At 31.6% G+C, this 21,268-nt stretch overlaps 1 protein-coding gene across 1 annotated transcript in view; it reads left to right on the top strand.

The window, feature by feature from the left end:
* The window catches only part of LOC120419317 (protein tweety-like), a 58,900-nt gene that overhangs the window by 8,295 nt on the left and 29,337 nt on the right, over positions 1–21,268 (top strand). The window contains 2 exon segments of the mRNA XM_052710012.1: positions 6,084–6,356; positions 16,774–16,998. Coding sequence (XP_052565972.1) covers positions 6,084–6,356; positions 16,774–16,998 — 498 coding nt within the window.

Below are 21,268 nucleotides of genomic sequence, written 5' to 3'. Positions count from 1 at the left end.
TTGACAACGGTTCATATACAAATTTTAACTTTTGAATCAATTTTCTGATTGATTCGCTGTTTTCGGCAAAGTTTTAGGACTGATCAGAGAACATACATATACGAAAAAACTGCAGTTTTTTACATAATTTTTTTTATTAAATATTCAATTTCTCAAAATATATTTCTGTTTTTTTATATTTATGTTTTTAGGGGACAAAATACCGTACTTTTTAAGCCATAGAGAAGCATGGATAAACATTTTTCCGCCAAGTTATAATTTTTTGATAAAGTGCACCGTTTTCAAACTATAGCCACTTGAAGTTAATAGTTTTAACTGAAAAATTCCCGTTTTTCGATTTTGTAAAATCGTAAATTGTAAAATCGTCTATTCCTGAAAATATATTTTTAGAAATGTTTATTAAATTTCTTGTAAAATTGTCTAAAAGACATTGAAGATTGGAACTCTGTTTGCAGAAAAACAGCGAACAAAACTAAATTTGATGTTTTTTATGTCGCATCCAAACATTCCCACATTTTCTAATGCCAATATCTCAGCAACAAGTGGTCCAATTTAACTGTTGAAGAATTAAACATTGTTGAATTTTTATGATATATTTGATTTTTTTTTTTTCAAAATGTTGGAATCAAGACTAACATTTTAATACGGCCAAACATTGAATGTTACGCCCCCAACCTCTCTGATGTAAAATATGCATTTAATTATGGTTACTGTTTTTACTTGACATCAATATGTCTAGTGACTTTTGACATATTGATGTCAAGTTAAAACAAAGGAATCTTGATCTGACGAAGTTTCAACCATCAGGAAGTCTTCCCTTCAAATTAATTCTAAACGCATAACAACTTTGCACGAGATAATGCATCATTTAAATCGTTATCACCCATCAAAAAAAAAAAACAAAAACAAAACTCGTCAAACTTTGGCCAATCCCGCCATTTAGTATTCCATCAGCCGCCCTCCATCGCGCCAATTCGCGCAGTCAACTTTTCGACGGCTAATGCCTTCATTTTTATCAACAGTTTGCCAGCCCTCTGACAGCGCGCTCTCAGTGTTTATCACTGTCAGCCAGGACCAGGAGCATTCGGGCCTCTGCTTCGATTATGTCACGTACCTGCCATAAATTGTCGTAGCATTTTTCGGGTCCCCTTCCCACTTCTTTTCTCGTCCTTTTCCGACTAGAGGTTGTCACTTTTTCAACATAATAGTCGATGGATAGAGGCAGCAACCTTGAAATTGCCAATATTGACTCATTCCATCACTGTTGAAAGATGCATCATTTTGAAACTTGCTATTTTTTATTATTTGAGAACTTTTAAAAAGTTTCTAAGAGAAATCAAAATTTTGGTTAAATAAATTTTCCGTGCACCGCCTGTCAAAATTGCGCCCTTTTCAAAACGTAGTCAACTAGTGGAATGAATTTGATCACCCGAAAAAAAAAATCTGCTCGTTAAACGCTTGATGGCCGTTATCGATTAGATTGCTGAACGATATGGTTGCACACGAACGTAAATAAACATACGAACGCACACATTCACACATACACACGTGTACACAGTTTGCGAGTTTGCGGTTTTGGTGGTTTTTCGGTGTAAACACACGGACGAACACACACACAGACACACACACCAAACAGGCACCGATTTGTTCCTTACCACTTCCAAGCGGTTCAAAATGCTAGTTCAAGTGTGTGTCATATAATTACAGTGACTATCAAAAGATTTAGTATCATCATATTTCTAATGAATTACAAATTGAACCTATTTTTATTGTATTGAATCTTGCAATCGAGTTATGAACCTATTTTGGACCTACTCAGCAAAGTTGTCAACAGAGCAACCCTCCAAAATTTATAATTTTTCGTGTTTATTTTTTATTTTACAAATTTGACAGCTTTTCATACAAAAACAGGCACTAAATATTCCAGAATTTTTATCTTGAGAACGGAATGGACAAAATGGAAAAAGAATATTATTTTTTTCAAATTGCAGTGTTGCCAATTTTTTGAAAGAAAAATGGAAAATTGGAAAAACGGTCAATCGGATTTGAAAGCAAAAAGTATTTCACTTTTTTTTATTTGATTTTTGCGATACTTCTACAATTTTTCGGTTTTGAAAAGGGCTTAAGATGTAAAATTCCAAATGATAGTCAAAATGGCTTCTTTGATCATAGAGAAGGCCCCTGTCAAATTTATGACATACAAAAAATTTGAAAAGGTTGTACATTTTCTAATTTTCACAACGGGTTATTCCGACATTCTCGGTCCGCCCTGTGGAGGCAAACACGCGTTGCTTATTTTACGGTCGGTTGGTATATAATATTATTGCTCCTGCAGCGGACACATTTCGCGTTTAGCAAACCCCCTCTTCCACTAGCCTGCCCCACTTGTTCACCTTTCACTCCCTTTTTCCAGCCCAAATTGTGCCGGTTATTTAAGGAAAATTGACGATATCAATTTTCATACCATTCAAGATTTGGTCGCTTTGGCCGTATGTTACAAACAAACTTAAATTTTAAATCACGTTTTTTCTACATTTTCACAAAAAAAAACATAACCTCAAAAAGCTGCCACTTTCTCACGACAACGTATTTCCAGGCTGCGTAGGAAGAGTGAGGTGTTCAATTGCAGTAAATTGCATGCATCACGCCCATTTGGGGTTCACTCTCTGTTTTACGAAACCTACCAGTACGGGGTACTAGTGGAACAACTTTGCATATTTTATTACCACCGGTGCAAGCCCGAGCGCGAAGACCACATTTCGAAGAAAATAAGATCGATGCCAACCGATAAAGAGTGTGCGGCCTCCCCGCGTTGACGGTGACAGTAATTTAGGGGAGAGCCACTAACTTAAAAAAAGTCATTAGACAATATTATCCGAACATTGAAAAAAGGAACAACTTTGTTTATAAATTCTAAAAAAATCCTAATTTTTGTTTTCAAATGTACATATTTCAATTTTTTAAGGTTTGTAGGGCTTCCCCGTCCTGTTTTCATAAAGTCAGGAAGCAATTGAACCATATTTCCTTCATTTTTTATTGGTAATTCTTCATCAAACGATTAAAAACTTGCTAAACTTACATAAAATACTTACTTTTTTTAATACTTAAAATACTTAAAATACTTAAAAAACTTAAAAAACTTAAAAAACTTAAAAAACTTAAAAAACTTAAAAAACTTAAAAAACTTAAAAAACTTAAAAAACTTAAAAAACTTAAAAAACTTAAAAAACTTAAAAAACTTAAAAAACTTAAAAAACTTAAAAAACTTAAAAAACTTAAAAAACTTAAAAAACTTAAAAAACTTAAAAAACTTAAAAAACTTAAAAAACTTAAAAAACTTAAAAAACTTAAAAAACTTAAAAAACTTAAAAAACTTAAAAAACTTAAAAAACTTAAAAAACTTAAAATACCTAAAATACTTCAAATACTTAGAATACTTAGAATACTTAAAATACTTAAATTACTTAAAATACTTAAAATACTTAAAATACTTAAAATACTTAAAATACTTAAAATACTTAAAATACTTAAAATACTAAAAATACTTAAAATACTTAAAATACTTAAAATACTTAAAATACTTAAAATACTTAAAATACTTAAAATACTTAAAATACTTAAAATACTTAAAATACTTAAAATACTTAAAATACTTAAAATACTTAAAATACTTAAAATACCTAAAATACTTAAAACACTTAAAATACTTAGAATACTTAAAATACTTAAAATACCTTAAATACATAAAATACTTAAAATACTTAAAATACTTAAAATACTTAGAAAACTTAAAATACTTAAAATACCTAAAATACTTAAAATACTTAAAATACTTAAAATACTTAAAATACTTAAAATACTTAAAATACTTAAAATACTTAAAATACTTAAAATACTTAAAATACTTAAAATACTTAAAATACTTAAAATACTTAAAATACTTAAAATACTTAGAATACTTAAAATACTTAAAATAACTTAAATACATAAAATACTTAAAATACTTAAAATACTTAAAATACTAAAAAAAATAGAATACTTGAAATACTTTAAATACCTAAAATACTTAAAATACTTAAAATACTTAAAATACTTAAAAAACTTAAAATACTTAAAATACTTAAAATACTTAAAATACTTAAAATACTTAAAATACTTAAAATACTTAAAATACTTAAAATACTTAAAATACTTAAAATACTTAAAATACTTAAAATACTTAAAATACTTAAAATACTTAAAATACTTAAAATACTTTAAAAAACCTAATTTAAATACTTAAAATACTTAAACATAATTGAATATAATTTAAAAATACTTAAAAATACTTGAAAATACTTCAAAATACATCAAAATACTTTAAAAAATACTGAAAAAATACTTAAAAAATATTTTAAAAATACTTTGGAAAATACTTAATAATACTTAAGAATACTTAAAAATACCTTAAAATACTGAAAAAATACTTAAAAAATAATTTAAAAATACTTTTAAATTACTAATAATTACTTAAAAATACTTACAATACTTAAAAATACTTAGAAATACTTAGAAATACTAAAAAATTCTTAAAAATACTTAAAAAGTACTTAAAAATAAATGAAAAATACTAAGAAATACTTTAAAATACTTAAAAATATTATAAAATACTTAAAAATCCTTAAACATACTTGAAAATACTTAAAAATACTTAAAAAATACTTAAAAATACTTAAAAATACATAAAAATACTTAAAAATACTTAAAAATACTTAAAAATACATAAAAATACTTAAAAATACTTAAAAATACTTAAAAATACTTAAAAATACTTAAAAATACTTTAAAATACTTTAAAATACTTTAAAATACTTTAAAATACTTTAAAATGCTTTAAAATACTTTAAAATACTTAAAAATACTTAAAAACACTTAAAAACACTTAAAAAAACTTAAAAAAAAACTTAAAAATACTTAAAAATACTTAAAAATACTTTTAAAAAACTTAAAAATACTTTAAAAAAACTTAAAAATACTTAAAAATACTTTAAAATACTTACAAAAAAATCAAAATATTTAAAAATACTTAAAAATACTTTTTAAATACTTAAAAATACATTAAATACTTAAGATACTTATTTTTTTACCGAATTCGGTACAGTCTACCGAATTTTGAACAGCTGAACAGTTCGGTAAATGAAAATTACCGAATTTGTTACAAACTTACCAATATCCGGTAATGAGTTTCATTATTGTTCATCGTACAACCGAAATTCGGTTAAATTTTGTTCTTTCTGACAGTTGGTTAACCGATCTTAACTTTACCGTTTTTTTTTAAATAAGTAAAATTCTTAGTACATAAATATATTGTAAGCAAGTCAAAATTCAAAATACTAAATATACTCCAAATAATCTCGACTTTTTTGTCTTGTAATTTAAATTTAATTTTTTTTTTCAATATATGGAATGGTCGTTCCATGGAATTTATCCTATTTGTCTTCGATATAACAAAATTTCAAAAATCCGCCAAAAATGTCAATCATTTTCGCGCCTTGCCCGAGATCAGCCCATGCCACTTATCTGCACGAAAAGTAGCACTTTAGAGCACTGATTACCGATAACGTGCTGCTGCACTACACGGTGCGGTGTTCACTTCCAATCACGAGCGAGCCACTTTACTGGCGACGGCCTTCAGTGTCAATCTCGGCGCGCTATTTGAAGAAATCGGCGGAGGGCTGAGCTGAGCTGTTGTAGACCGCGGCAACCTTCGTAACCAATGAGACTCAACGAGCTGCTACCGGCCACCGTTAACGACACACGACGCCATGTAGTGTCAGTTGTTTGAAGACAAAATAAAACTGTTTTTTTGGTTTTGAAGTTGGAGAAGTCAAAATTTAAGTTGTTGAAACTTTTAGTGGAAATAAACTAAAAATTACGTCGATATTGTTTTTTGACTTTTCTCTTGCAACTGAGTTTATCTCTTCCAACTTTTGTCCCACTTTGTTTATCAGTAATCAGCGTCGTCGTCGGGATCTAATCATGTGTAATTTTTCAATTTCCGCCCAGATCCACCCAACTGATTCCATCTATTTCTCTTCCCACAGAGTCTCGGCATCCTGGCCTCGATTCCGGCCGCGCTGCTCATCATCTCGCTGGTGTTCCTGCTGCTGTATCTGCTGACCCGGTGCTGCGACCGGAAGCCGCGCAAGCCCAAGTCCCACGGCTGCCAGAAGTGCACGCTGATCTTCTTCGCGATCGTGTGCTGTGCCTCGATCGGACTCGGGCTGTACGGGAACGATGACCTGCACAACGGCGTGCTGCAGATTTTTGGTTCCGGGAGGAAGATCGAACAGCTGATCCTGAACGTGAGGAACCAGGTGAGTTTAGCCCTTAATTTCCAACCGCTTTTAATCAGTTGACCATCGCCTTATCCTTAGGGCGGTCGCCTCGCCTGATCAAATCCAATTCATAGAAATTAATTGCATCCCATTAATCATGCATTGGCTCCCGGGAAGCACCAACTACCCCCTCCCTTATTGACCTGTTCCTCGGAAAGCCACAATTCGCCCATCAACGGCAACCGCAAATCAGGCACGAGCAACATGTTCCAAACACGCACGTACACCTACGGCCTACCCACCCTGGGAAGGGAGGAAAGCTCGTAACTTCTGGCGTAGGCCTGGCTGGTTGTTGCACCTGGTTGTAGAACTGCTTTGGCTTGAGTCCAAGGGGCTACGCGCACAGTGGGTTCGAATTTTGTGTTTTTGAAAAAAAAAAATTTACAGACATTTTTAAATTCCTCTGAAAATATATGTTCATATAAAGTGGTTTTAATTAAAAAAAATATGACTAGACTGCCACTAAAATAACGACATGTCGTAAAAACATTCACTCGAAAATTATAAAAATGGAATTTTTTGCAATTCCGTTGTGAAACTACTTACTTTTCCTGTCATTCTTGAACGACGAAATAACCTACTTTTCTGTACCAAAAATAACAGAATCGAATAGCAACATTTTTCAAAATAAATGCTGAAAAGTTCTACTTTTCAGCACTGAAATGGTTGCTGAAAAGTTGAACTTTTCAGCACTTGTTTCGAAATGTAACACTTTTCAACATTTTTTGATTTAAACGATTTATTGACAAAATACATGAAAATTTGACTTAAAATTTCACTCAATGGGTGTTTTTCGGAATTGCAAAAAATTTTGTATGGAACTCGTTGCAAAACTTGATTTTTTCAGCCCTCGTCGTATTTATCCAACTCGGTAAACCTCGTTGGATAAATGTACGACTCGTGCTGAAAAAATCCTCTTTTTGCAACTTGTTGCATAAACTACTATTTCTATTTTGCTTATTATCATTTCTTTAATTTATAGCAAATTAATTATGATACACTTTTGTTCAAATTAAAAAAAATGATGCTATTTTTAATTTTTTGCTCATTCGCAAAAGGCCACTGTGTTTTTTAATTCAAGTTTTTAACCAAGGAAAATATTTTTTATTCTTTTTTTTTCAATTCGGTTTTATTGGTGAATAATCAAGATACAATGAGTTATTTTGAAGTGCATAACAGAGTTTTGGAGTTCCTTACAGCTGTGTGTTGCATCATAATCCATTTAGGAACAATTATTTCTTTAACTAAGGCACTAGCAAGAGTAAGAAAAAACTATAAAAAAAACTTACAGAAATTGCAAAGGAAAGGGGATAGAGGAAGAGAAAGCTTATATCTAGATCACAGGTAATTTATCCTTTGTAGATGTGTTTGATCATCAGTTCCCCAAGGGCCAGGAATTGTTCTGCCTTGTTCCGGCAGCTCCGAAACCGCGTCATCATCTCCCCCGCGAGAGCAAAGAACTCCGGCAGGGTGAAGAGATCTTCCCCGGTGACTTCTTGCTGGGCCGTACTGCCGCTACCGGCAGCGACCACGCTGGCGAACGAACGCCCCCAACCAGGAGGGAACGCTGAGTTTTCCGCTGGAACCGTAAGCTGTCCAGCTGCAGGAACGGCTGCGCTCGTACTTCGCTGAGGAGGGTGGGACGCTTTCTTCTTCCTCTTTTCCTGCTCCTCGAGGTAGGCCTTGCGCGCGACGCATCCGCGGTAATTGCCGGTATGGTTGCCGTCACAGTTGGCGCACTTTACGCGCGGCTTGGTTTGTTCTGCCTTGTCCCCCAAGTCCGCCTTTCGTGGCAGTGCGCACGCCTCCGAGAGGTGTGACTCACCGCACTTCACGCAGCGGGGCCGGAGGTTGCAGTTCCGCGAGCCGTGGCCGAATTTCTGGCAACGGTGGCATTGCGCTACGTCCGTCGGGTTCTTGGTGTAAAACCGCCAGTTTACCCAAAAACCGTCCAACGTCTTAGTCCGCCGCAGGTCTTGGATCTTGACGGTGCCGCGGTCGAAGTACAACAGGTACAGTGTGTGTGTACCTGTTACCGTTGTCTTGCGCGAGAGCACTTTAATCTCCCGCGGTTTTATTCCGGCGTCCGAAAGGTGACCCTTCAGGTCGGAGATAGGACGGTCTTGATAACCCTGTAAGACGACCTTAACAGGAGGCTTCTCGGGGTTGAATGTGTAGAAGTTGAAGTTGCTACGCTTCAATTCTTCAAACACCAGGTCGAAGCTCTTTTTATTCAGTGTGATCACTTGCACTGCCGACTTACCGATTTTCAGACAATATCCGAGGCCTTCCAGCAACTCGTCAACATCGTCCGCCAACGTGTCCAAAACAAAAATTGGAGGTGGTCTTCGTTCCGTTGGAGAATTATTCTTTTTTGGCGTCGGCACTTTTTTCCGTGCACGACCATCGTCGTCGTCGTCGTCGGTAGTGGTGCTACCGTCGGTGTTGTTGTTGTTTTCTTCGTCGTCGCTCAGCATCTGGAACTCGTTCCTGATGGGAATGTTGGCGGATGTTGATGTGCCACTGGTCGTGGCACCGGAGGTACCCGAACGGGTTCGCACTGGTGATCTTGGAACATATCCGGGGTGTAGTAACTTTTTGTCGATTCCTTCTGCGCTCACGCTCCCCTGCGCGATGGCGGACGACGCGGCGTTGGTTTGTTTACCTTTTTGCACACGGCCGGTAGACGAACTTCGCGGGTTTTTCGAGGCCGCACTCGAACTGCCACGGCCACGGCCGGCCTTTGGCATGCTGGAGAAGCAAACTCGCGGGTAACCACAATCAATTACGGCGAAAAAAATCGAAAAAACGATGGAGCACTGAGCACTAGCTGCATGCTCTCGTGCGTACACGGAGGGAGCGTGAAATATTTTTTATAAATTCGTTGATATCTTAAAAATTAATGCTTATGATAAAATATTTAGTTTTTATTTTTGTACTAGATTTATTGAATATATATTTTATAAAAAAGAGCCAAAAATTATCTTTTTACCTTTCTCATATCCTCCTATTCTTTGCATCGTCTCATCGCCTGAAAAATTTATCCAAAAAGTCGTGATAAATAGACAGTTTCTCAAAAAAAAAAAAATGTCAAATATAAAAAAAAATTGTCTATTTAAAATTAAAAAAACTATGCATTTTTCAAAACAAAATTATCGCTATTTGGTTTTTTGTTTTAATAATTACTAGAATTTAAAGTGAAAATTCAAAAAATCATATCTCAGTTAAAATTAATTTTGACCATTCTCTTCTTAGACAAAAGTTGTCTTTTTCGATACCATAATACATAAGGCTGGTACAAATTTTATTTAATGTTTTAGGAATATGGGATGGGTATCAAACGAAGCAAAATTTGGTGTGCTGTATCATTTTTGTTTTAATTTTTTTTTTGTAAAATAGTCAAATTTTCACAAATAAACGTATTTTTTCGAAAATAACAAAATTTCCAAAATTTCCAATCAAAAAAATCATCCACATTAACGACCCCCGGGTCTTTTGTGGTCTCTATTGCAAGTTTCTGCTCGAACCTAGGAGTCCGAAGGCTTGAATGGGGAGAGCACCCAAACTTCTTTCTACTCCAAGGAACCTTCTTCCCCAGTGTTTGAACTGACGACCTTTGAATTGCGAGTCCAACCGCCGCCAGCGATTCCACCGGAGTAGGCTTGGTTTGGTGTGTTGTTTGTACTTATGGCATGGAGACGACTCCGACATTTTACTTCCTCATCCGATGGAAGGTTGGAGCAGATGGGAATTGAACCCAGAATCATCCGCTTACAAAGCGGACAGCGTAACCATTCGGCCACGCACTGCCACACAAAATTTACAATACGGGTTTCAAATAAAGCAAAATTTTGTGTGCTGTTTCATTTCTGTTTTATTTTATTTATTTTTTTGTAAAATACTGAAATTTTCACAAATAACCGTATTTTTTGGAAAATAACAAAATATTCAAAATTTACAATACGGGTACCAAATAAAGTGAAATTTTGTATGCGTTTTCATTTCACCACAAATGTTTTTTTTTTGCTAAAAAATAAAATTTTCTCAAAATAGCGTATTTTTCCGAAAATACTAAAATTTTCATAATTTGCAACATGGGTATCAAACGAAGCGATTTTTTTATACTTTTTTGCTTTATTAGAGTCTTCTGAAATACACAAATATTTTCACAATGTTACGTATTTTTCAAAAATAGTTTTTGAATTTAAAAAGCTTTACTAAAGTGAAGAATCATACAAAATTTCGCTTCGTTTGATAAAATTGCAAATTTAAAAAAATGGAGTATTTTTCGAAAAATACGGTATTTTGTGATTTTTTTGCTTTGTTCAACAAAAAAACTAGTTCATTGAAGAAGCATTCCAAATATTGCTTCTTTTTATACCCATATCACAAATTTAAAAATTGAAATATTTTCCAAAAATATGGTATTCTGCGAAAATTTATTTTTTTAAGGTTTTTGAAAAGGGTAAAAAATGTCGATTCGTTTGATACCTAAATTGCATATTTTAAAAATTTTAGTATTTTCGAAAAATACGTGAATTTTGTGAAAAAAATTGAATTTAAAAAAATTAACACAAGTTTAAAATCATACAAAATCTCGCTTCGTTTGATTGCCAATTTGGAAAAAAGTCGAAAAAATACTAATTTGATTATTTTTTTTTGTATTAAAAAAAAAAACCGGTAATGTGAAAAAGCATGCCAAATTTTGCTTCGTTTGATACCTAAATTTGCTTATTTTGAAAATTTTAGTATTTTCCAAAAATATGGTATTTTGTGAACTTTTGTTTTTTTTCAAAAGACTAATAAAGCGAAAAGCATACAAAATGTCGCTTCGTCTGATGCCCATATTGCAAATAAAAAAAAATATTTTCGAAGAAATACGGTATTTTGTGATTTTTATTGTTTTTTCCAAAAAAAAAGTATAGTAATGTGAAGAAGCATACCAAATTTTGCTTCGTTTGATACCCATATTGCAAATTTAAAAATTTGCGTATTGTCCAAAATACGGTATTTCGTGAAAATTTTAGTATTTTCGAAAAATACGGTGTTTTGTGAACAATTTTAAGTATTTTTACTACATTTTCAAAAAAATATATTTTAGTGAAAGCATTACAAATTTAACATGATATGGTTGAGTTAAGTCGATTTTAGAAAGATGTTAAAAATGCAATGCATGTAGGTATAATGCACTTTCCAATGGATTTTTCATTGAAATGTTGATTTTTTGGCTTGTAGTTTCAATTATTATATTTTTTGCCCTCGCCAATTTGAAAAATGTACTTAGTATAGTTAGTTTTATAATAATTTATAATAGATGTTTTCGAGAATTTAATTTTTTGAGAAAAATAAGATAATAAGATATTAATAAGATATTTTTTCCTAAATTGTCCTTATCACCAACTACACCCAGTTCCAGAAATTCCATTTGAAACGAGCACAAAACAACACAAAAGTGATCGTATCGGGCTTAAATTTGGACTGAAGGCCGATATAATTAGATCCGTAGTATTTTGCTTGACCCATAGGGTGACCTACGCCAGGGGTAAGACAAATGGCAAATTTTGACAATTTCCACAAAAAAAAAACACATTGATTTTACCAACAAAATCTCAAAGAAATAGAGAAAAAACTATTTGTTTCGAGAAGTCCTCATCACATGGTAATTTGTAATAATTCCACAAAAAAGAAACATAATCAATTTAATCACACTATCGGAACAAGTAATTTTGTCCTAAAAGAAATTTAAATTTCTAAACAGTTCACGGTAAACTGCACTAATCATTCAAAAACTCACACACACACTCCCCTCACGAACATTCTCGCAGCTAAATGGCATTATGAAGGCCCATTCGTTCGTTCATGATTCCTCGTGAGTTGTTAAACTTGTTGTGGGCTCTTCAGGCAGGCCAGCCAGACCTGCCAGACCTGCTGGAACCTGTTAGTCCTCCTTCCCTCCCTATCCCCTCAACACCGGATTCGGTAGTCTGCGGTATGGTTCTATCCATTAAACTTTTACCCCGTCCACTCTTCTTCCCCCTCCCACCTGGCCAGGACTTGTTTTCCTTGTGGTCGGTTGAAACATGATAGTTTAGTAGCTGCTACTAGTAGGTGCAGGCTAGTTACCTCACACACCCCGGATCGGACTTGAATGAAGTGTGTGTGTTTTTGTGTGAGCCTGTGTGTGTGTGCAAGTAGTTGGATGGATTGCAGAACTTGAAAACTGGTCTAGACTTGGTGGCTGGGGCCGTTTCCGGAAGCCCCTCTGAATGACTTTTTCGAGCAGTTTTGTTTGGAGGATTATCAACGCAAAACTAGTTTAGTTAGTTGGTAAGTTGGTCCGACAATGGTGACAATTGGCTGGTTGAAAAGGTTGATTTTGGTGTCGTCCAGGACGGACACGCCAGCGAACTTGGAACGACCAAGTTGTAAAAGTCATTAGAGAAGCCAACTCGAGTGTGCGGTCAAGGATGCTCTCTCTCTGTTAAGGTCCTTTTCCTTTATTGAAAAGTTTAGCTTTTAAGGAAATTTGAATAAACTTGATAGGTGCGAATAAATTACGGTGGTATTGTCTGGTCGAGGAATGAAATAGATCTTATTTTTTACTTCAAAACAAATTCATCAAGCTAAAGATTTTTTTTTGTAAAAGATGATCTGTTACAATGTGAATTCAAATAAGGCATTTTTAACTCAGTTTTTCATTGAGAAGAGTTTGTGTTTTCTAGACATTTTTAGATCTAAATAAAACCAAATTTTTTTATGAAAAAGAATGGAAATAAGAGTGAAAATGAAATGCAGAAAAAAAAAACAAAAATGAAAATCACAGCTTGACCCAAAACAGAACGTAGACCATAGAGCTCAAAAGTTGACACTTTTTGTCCACTAATACATATCAAAAAATTAAAATTATTGAAGATGGGAAAGTTAGTCAAAATCATTTTGTTAATGTAAGTATAATATAAGATAAGTTAATAAAAATTGCATTTTTTTTCGAGTATCTATTTTTTTTTAAATAGTCCTTATCTAAACCTACAGTTTTGCGGAAGCCATCAATTTCTAAGAATAGATAATTGATTGAAATTCTTTTAAATCTGGTTTTTACTTTATTTAAGACTGATTTTAGTCTTTTTTAAAACACATTTCAATGCATATCATCAGAGACAATTATTTTTAAATCCGTTGTTTATAATTTATTTGAAGCCTTTTTTCCTTTACAACACATAATTTCACAACTTTTTTTTTTAAATAAAATTACTATTTCTGAAGAACACGAAATAAATCGGCATTCCCATTCAGATTTGTGTTTTCATTTTAATGAAATATTTACTCACAAAGTTTATTCAAATATTGCTGGTTTCTTAAAAAAATTAGTAACAAAAGGACGAATTATGCATCATGAATTAAAAAAATCATCATAAATAATAAATATTTGACAGTACAGTCCAGACTCGATCGTCCGGAAAACGAAGTTTACTTTATAGCTGTCGCTTGCTTGCTGTCGTCAGCTTGTCAAAATTGTCAAAATTGTCAAAATTGTCAAAATTGTCAAAATTGTCAAAATTGTCAAAATTGTCAAAATTGTCAAAATTGTCAAAATTGTCAAAATTGTCAAAATTGTCAAAATTGTCAAAATTGTCAAAATTGTCAAAATTGTCAAAATTGTCAAAATTGTCAAAATTGTCAAAATTGTCAAAATTGTCAAAATTGTCAAAATTGTCAAAATTGTCAAAATTGTAAAAATTGTAAAAATTGTAAAAATTGTAAAAATTGTAAAAATTGTCAAAATTGTAAAAATTGTAAAAATTGTCAAAATTGTCAAAATTGTCAAAATTGTCAAAATTGTAAAAATTGTCAAAATTGTCAAAATTGTCAAAATTGTCAAAATTGTCAAAATTGTCAAAATTGTCAAAATTGTCAAAATTGTCAAAATTGTCAAAATTGTCAAAATTGTCAAAATTGTCAAAATTGTCAAAATTGTCAAAATTGTCAAAATTGTCAAAATTGTCAAAATTGTCAAAATTGTCAAAATTGTCAAAATTGTCAAAATTGTCAAAATTGTCAAAATTGTCAAAATTGACAAAATTGACAAAATTGACAAAATTGTCAAAATTGTCAACATTGTCTTTTTGGTAAAAAATGTCAAAATGGTAAAATATGTCAAAATATGTCAAAATTGTCAAAATTGTCAAAATTGTCAAAATTGTCAAAATTGTCAAAATTGTCAAAATTGTCAAAATTGTCAAAATTGTCAAAATTGTCAAAATTGTCAAAATTGTCAAAATTGTCAAAATTGTCAAAATTGCCAAAATTGTCAAAATTGTCAAAATTGTCAAAATTGTCAAAATTGTCAAAATTGTCAAAATTGTCAAAATTGTCAAAATTGTCAAAATTGTCAAAATTGTCAAAATTGTCAAAATTGTCAAAATTGTAAAAATTGTAAAAATTGTAAAAATTGTAAAAATTGTCAAAATTGTAAAAATTGTCAAAATTGTCAAAATTGTCAAAATTGTCCAAATTGTCAAAATTGTCAAAATTGTCAAAATTGTCAAAATTGTCAAAATTGTCAAAATTGTCAAAATTGTCAAAATTGTCAAAATTGTCAAAATTGTCAAAATTGTCAAAATTGTCAAAATTGTCAAAATTGTCAAAATTGTCAAAATTGTCAAAATTGTCAAAATTGTCAAAATTGTCAAAATTGTCAAAATTGTCAAAATTGTCAAAATTGTCAAAATTGTCAAAATTGTCAAAATTGTCAAAATTGTCAAAATTGTCAAAATTGTCAAAATTATCAAAATTGACAGAATTGCCGAAATTGTCAAAATTGTCAAAATTGTCAAAATTGTCAAAATTGTCAACATTGTCAACATTGTCAACATTGTCAACATTGTCTTATTGGTCAAAAATGTCAAAATGGTAAAAAATGTCAAAATTGTCAAAATTGTCAAAATTGTCAAAATTGTCAAAATTGTCAAAATTATCAAGATTGTCAAAATTGACAAAATTGCCAAAATTGTCGAAATTGTCAAAATTGTCAAACAAAATTGTCAAAATTGTCAAAATTGTCAAAATTGTCAAATTGTCAACATTGTCAACATTGTCAACATTGTCTTATTGGTCAAAAATGTCAAAATGGTAAAAAATGTCAAAATTGTCAAAATTGTCAACATTGTCTTATTGGTAAAAAATGTCATAATGGTAAAATATGTCAAAATATGTCAAAATTGTCAAAATTGTCAAAATTGTCAAAATTGTCAAAATTGTCAAAATTGTCAAAATTGTCAAAATTGTCAAAATTGTCAAAATTGTCAAAATTGTCGAAATTGTCGAAATTGTCAAAATTGTCAAAATTGTCGAAATTGTCAAAATTGTCAAAATTGACAAAAATGTCAAAATGGTCAAAAATGTCTAAATGGTCAAAAGTGACAAAAATGTCAAAAATGTCAAAATTGGTAAAATTGGAAAAAATGGCAAAAATTTCAAAATTGGCAAAATTGGAAAATTGACAAAATGCTCAGAATTCTGATTTGATCAGTTTAAACATAATGCAACCAGCATTTTCGACATACTGTTACTTAATAATCAACACTTTTCAAGATTGATCAAATTGTTGTGCCTCTGACATTTATTACTTTATTTACCCTCACTTAACAAAACAAACTTCTCACAACTCGTAGAACAATCCTCACACCCGAATTGCTGTTTCATTCAAGCCTACACCATCGTAATCTTGGTTGAGCAAGGACCCTGGGAAGTGAGCAGAACAAAAATTAAAACACAACCCAAAAACATGACGGCGGACAAGGAATTATAGTGGGTTTATACAAGCGGACAGAACGGAAGAGAGAGTGAGGCTGGTCGGAAGAAGCATTTTGCACCCATCATAAATAGTCGGCGTTTTATGCGCCAAGAGATGCTGGCTGGTGGTGGTCATGGACAACATCAGCCATCACACAATCTTTTGCTCTTTCTTTTCCCTAGGAGGGAAGAAGGGAATCCCTTTCCGAGAAAAGATAAATGGTGGCGCACTTACAGAATGGTCCAGGGAGGACACTGTTGGAAATGTTGGGCTAGGAAGTTCACGAAAAAGATCAAAAATCTTCGACAAATAAAAACAATAACAAAAACTGGTAAAATTAAATCATATTGTTAACAAAATATTTAAAACCATTTTTCTCCGTGCATCAACCTCCAGAGAAGCCGTTGCGGTTGGTTCTTGGGAGATCCCTCGCAGAAAGTCAAATCAATTTTCATTAACGTTAATTACTCGTTGCCCAGCCGCTCTGAATAGTAGTGGCTTGTTCTTCCTCTAGTTGTAATAATCTCACAAACAAACCACTCCCCTCCTCCCATCACTAATGAATTGCTGTTTTCATTTTTTCCTCTTTCTTTCTTTTCGCAGACCGAGATGGTGAAGCAGAATCTCAAGTCGAAGGTGGTCCTGTCCGAGCTGGAAGCCAAGCTGGAGCAGCCGCCGCAGCTGTACAACCAAACGGCGCTGTACCTGCTCCAGGACACGGTCAAGATGGTCAAGGACAACACGACGCTCGCCATCAACGCGCTCGAGACGGTCGTCTACCTGACCCGGCCCTCGTACTCCGACCTGACGCTGAAAAATCTGCTCGATGTGAGTGCATTTTGGGAAATTTTGAGATTTAATTTTTCGCATTTTGGTATCCCTTATGTATTCCAGAGTAATTTTCTAGACTTATTTAAGTTTAAAACAAATAACATTTACATTCTTTTTAAAACCATCAATTTTTATTACTGCAAGTTTAACTTCTATAATTTGAACAATTCGATACTAAATCGGCCGATATTTTGATTTGCCTCAAACTCTGTTGGGGCCTTCCATCCCGGATAAAAAATTACCATTTGATTACCATATTGGATCATACAATGACACTTTGAGAAATGGTAACTATTTGTGAAATCGTTTTTTCAATTTCCCAAAATTAAAATTTAACTATATTAAACCATTTGTGAACTGTTTGATTTAAGGTTACTTTTTGCCAAATAGTACTTAAACCATTTATTTACCATACAACAAACAGTTTTTTGACGAAAATAGTACTGAGTTTTTTAAGGTTACCATTGCTAACCACCCTTATGCCAGATGGTTAAACCATTTGTGAGATAGTAAAAATTCATGCCAACCATATAAATACCATTTTTAAAATAGTAGTCAAACATTTTTGGAAATGGTAGTAACAATATAGTTTAAAGTTCAATTACCATATGAAAAAAAGTTTTTATATGGTACTTTTTTATGCGGGATATGACCAAAGAGCTATTTTGTGTCATTGGTTCAACCATACACGTCTTCATATAATTTTGGCAGCTGAGCAGTTCTCTAGGATTTCGGTCATTCGATTTTTTTTGTATTTTTTAATCCGACTGAAACTTTTTTGGTGGCTTCGGTATGCCCAAAGAAGCCATTTTGCATCATTAGTTAGTCCATATAATTTTCCATACAAATTTGGCAGCTGTCCATACAAAAATGATGTATGAAAATTCAAAAATCTGTATCTTTTGAAGGAATTTTTTGATCGATTTGGTGTCTTCGGCAAAGTTGTAGGTATAGATACGGACTACACTGAAAAAAAATAATACACGGTAAAAAAAAATTGGTGATTTTTTTATTTAACTTTTTATCACTAAAACTTGATTTACAAAAAAACACTATTTTTAATTTTTTTTATTTTTTGATATGTTTTAGGGGACATAAAATGCCAACTTTTCAGAAATTTCCAGGTTGTGCAAAAAATCATTGACCGAGTTATGAATTTTTTAATCAATACTGATTTTTTCAAAAAATCGAAATTTTGGTCGCAAAAATTTTTCAACTTCATTTTTTGATGTAAAATCAAATTTGCAATAAAAAAGTACTTTAGTGAAATTTTGATAAAGTGCACCGTTTTCAAGTTATAGCCATATTTAAGTGACTTTTTTGAAAATAGTCGCAGTTTTTCATTTTTTAAATTAGTGCACATGTTTGCCCAGTTTTGAAAAAAATATTTTTGAAAAGCTGAGAAAATTCTCTATATTTTGCTTATTCGGACTTTGTTTATACGACCTTTAGTTGCTGAGATATTGCAATGCAAAGGTTTAAAAACAGGAAAATTTATGTTTTCTAAGTCTCACCCAAACAACCCACCATTTTCTATCTTCAATATCATAGCAACTAATGGTTCGATTTTCAATGTTAATATATGAAACATTTGTGAAATTTTCCGATCTTTTCGAAAAAAATATTTTTGGAATTTTCAAATCAAGACTAACATTTCAAAAAGGCCAAACATTCAATATTACGCCCTTTTAAAATGTTAGTCTTGATTTGAAAATTTTGAAAATATTTTTTTCGAAGAGATCGAAAAATTTCACAAATGTTTCATATATTAACATTGAAAATCGGACCATTAGTTGCTAAGATATTGAAGATAGAAAATGGTGGGTTGTTTGGGTGAAACTTAGAAAACATCAATTTTCCTGTTTTTAAACCTTTGCATTGCAATATCTCAGCAACTAAAGGTCGTATCAACAAAGTCCGAATAAGCAAAATATAGAGAATTTTCTCAGCTTTTCAAAAATATTTTTTTCAAAACTGGGCAAACATGTGCACTAATTTAAAAAAATGAAAAACTGCGACTATTTTCAAAAAAGTCACTTAAATATGGCTATAACTTGAAAACGGTGCACTTTATCAAAATTTCACTAAAGTACTTTTTTATTGCAAATTTGATTTTACATCGAAAAATGAAGTTGAAAAATTTTTACGACCAAAATTTCGATTTTTTGAAAAAATCAGTATTGATTAAAAAAATCATAACTCGGTCAATAATTTTTTGCACAACCTGGAAATTTCTGAAAAGTTGGCATTTTATGTCCCCTAAAACATATCAAAAAATAAAAAAAAATAAAAATAGTGTTTTTTTGTAAATCAAGTTTTAGTGATAAAAAGTTAAATAAAAAAATCACCAAATTTTTTTTACCGTGTATCATTTTTTTCCAGTGTAGTCCGTATCCATACCTACAACTTTGCCGAAGACACCAAATCGATCAAAAAATTCCTTCAAAAGATACAGATTTTTGAATTTTCATACATCATTTTTGTATGGACAGCTGCCAAATTTGTATGGAAAATTATATGGACAAACTAATGATGCAAAATGGTTTCTTTGGGCATACCGAAGGCACCAAAAAAGTTTCAGTCGGATTAAAAAATACAAAAATTAAAATTGAAGAAAAAAGACCGATTTCGTAGAGAATTGCTCAGCTGTCCAAAAAAAATGTTACGTAAATATTTAAACAGCTGTAACTTTTGAGAGAATTTTCTGTCTTCGGCAAAGTTGTAGGTATTGTTGAGGACTTTGGAGAAAAAAAAACAGGTACACGGAAAAAAATTGCCGATTTTTTCATTCACATTTTATTCACAAAAACCCAATTTCCCAAAATGGAAAAAATCGAAAATTTATAACAAAAAAAAATTTACCTCAATTTTTGATGTAAAATTGAATTTACAATCGAAAAGTACTTTACAGATTTTTTGATAAAGGGCTCCGTTTTCAAGATATAGCCACCGAAAGTTTGATTTTAACGAAATATTTGCAGTTTTTTGATTTTTAAAGATAGTGACCATGAGTGACCATTTCTAAAAATATTTGTATCTTTTGAAGGAATGTTCTGATCGATTTGGTGTCTTCGGAAAAGTTTTTGGTTTTGTTGGGAATTTAAAAAATTGGTACTCTGGAAAAATTGCTGACTTTCCTTGACCTTTCTTTTCTCAAAACATCAATTTCCCTAAAAGCGTCTTTTAAAAAAAAAAACTAATAATGCAAAAACCCGCAACTTTATAGCCTTACAAAAGTACGAATAAAAATGTGTTTTTGGAAATATAAAATCTTTCAAAAAATAATGATTTCAGTTTTTAAAGTAAAATCGAAATTGCAATCTAAAATTTTATTGCTTTTTTTTGGTTAATCGCATTTTTGAGCTTCAGAAATTTTAGGTCTTATTTATGATTTGAAATAGGAATATTTTTGGCTTTTTAAATAGATAGACACATTTTTATCAAAAAAAAGTCATTGTCCATTTCTGATAATACATTTTCTATAATTTTTGTTTTAGACTTTGAAATTCGGAAAATTGTTTGCTGATTTTCCTTACAAAGAATAAAAATCGATAAAATATGGGTTTTAAAAGTGTCATCCAATTAGATCATATTTTTCAAAGACGAATACTCGACAACCATTCGTCAGTTTTTCAATGTTAAAAAACGAAATATTTGCAATTTTTTTTCTTCGATTTTTCCGATATCAATATTTTCAAAATTTTAAAATCAGGCCTCATTTTAAAAAGGTCGAAAATATGAAAAAATCGAAGTCAAAAAAAAAATGTCGGGTTTGATTTTGGACAATTTATTTCCGTATTATATGGCTAAAAGGTTGTGGGTTCTGTCACTGTTTTAAAAAATTTTAGCGTGATTTTTTTTTTCTCAAAAACTTGTAATTTTTATAAATGCAATTTTTTTATAAAAAAATAATATAAATTTTTTTTTTGGTTAGATTCCTATTATTTCAGAATATTGTGGCGGAAATTTTATCTACGTGCTATTATTGGGCTCAAAGGTTGCAGGCTTTGTCACTGTTCTACAATTTTTAGCGAAAAAACTCAAATTATTTAGTTTTTTTAAATACATTTTTTTTAATGATTATCTGGTGTCTCGATGCAAAATCTTGCAAAGATTTTTACTGGGTTACAATGTTTAGTGTAAAATACATATTTTTTAATACATACCGAATTTTTGTGAAAATTTAAGATTTTAACATCAAAAATTGTAATATTTTTAAAAAATACGATGATGAAAAATAAAAATAAGTGCTTTAAGGTGGGTCTCG

This window comes from Culex pipiens, chromosome 3 (assembly GCF_016801865.2).
Source record: "Culex pipiens pallens isolate TS chromosome 3, TS_CPP_V2, whole genome shotgun sequence".
NCBI classification, from domain to species: domain Eukaryota; kingdom Metazoa; phylum Arthropoda; class Insecta; order Diptera; family Culicidae; genus Culex; species Culex pipiens.
The sequence above is the reverse complement of the archived record's forward strand: the minus strand, read 5'-3'. Positions and strand labels throughout refer to the sequence as shown.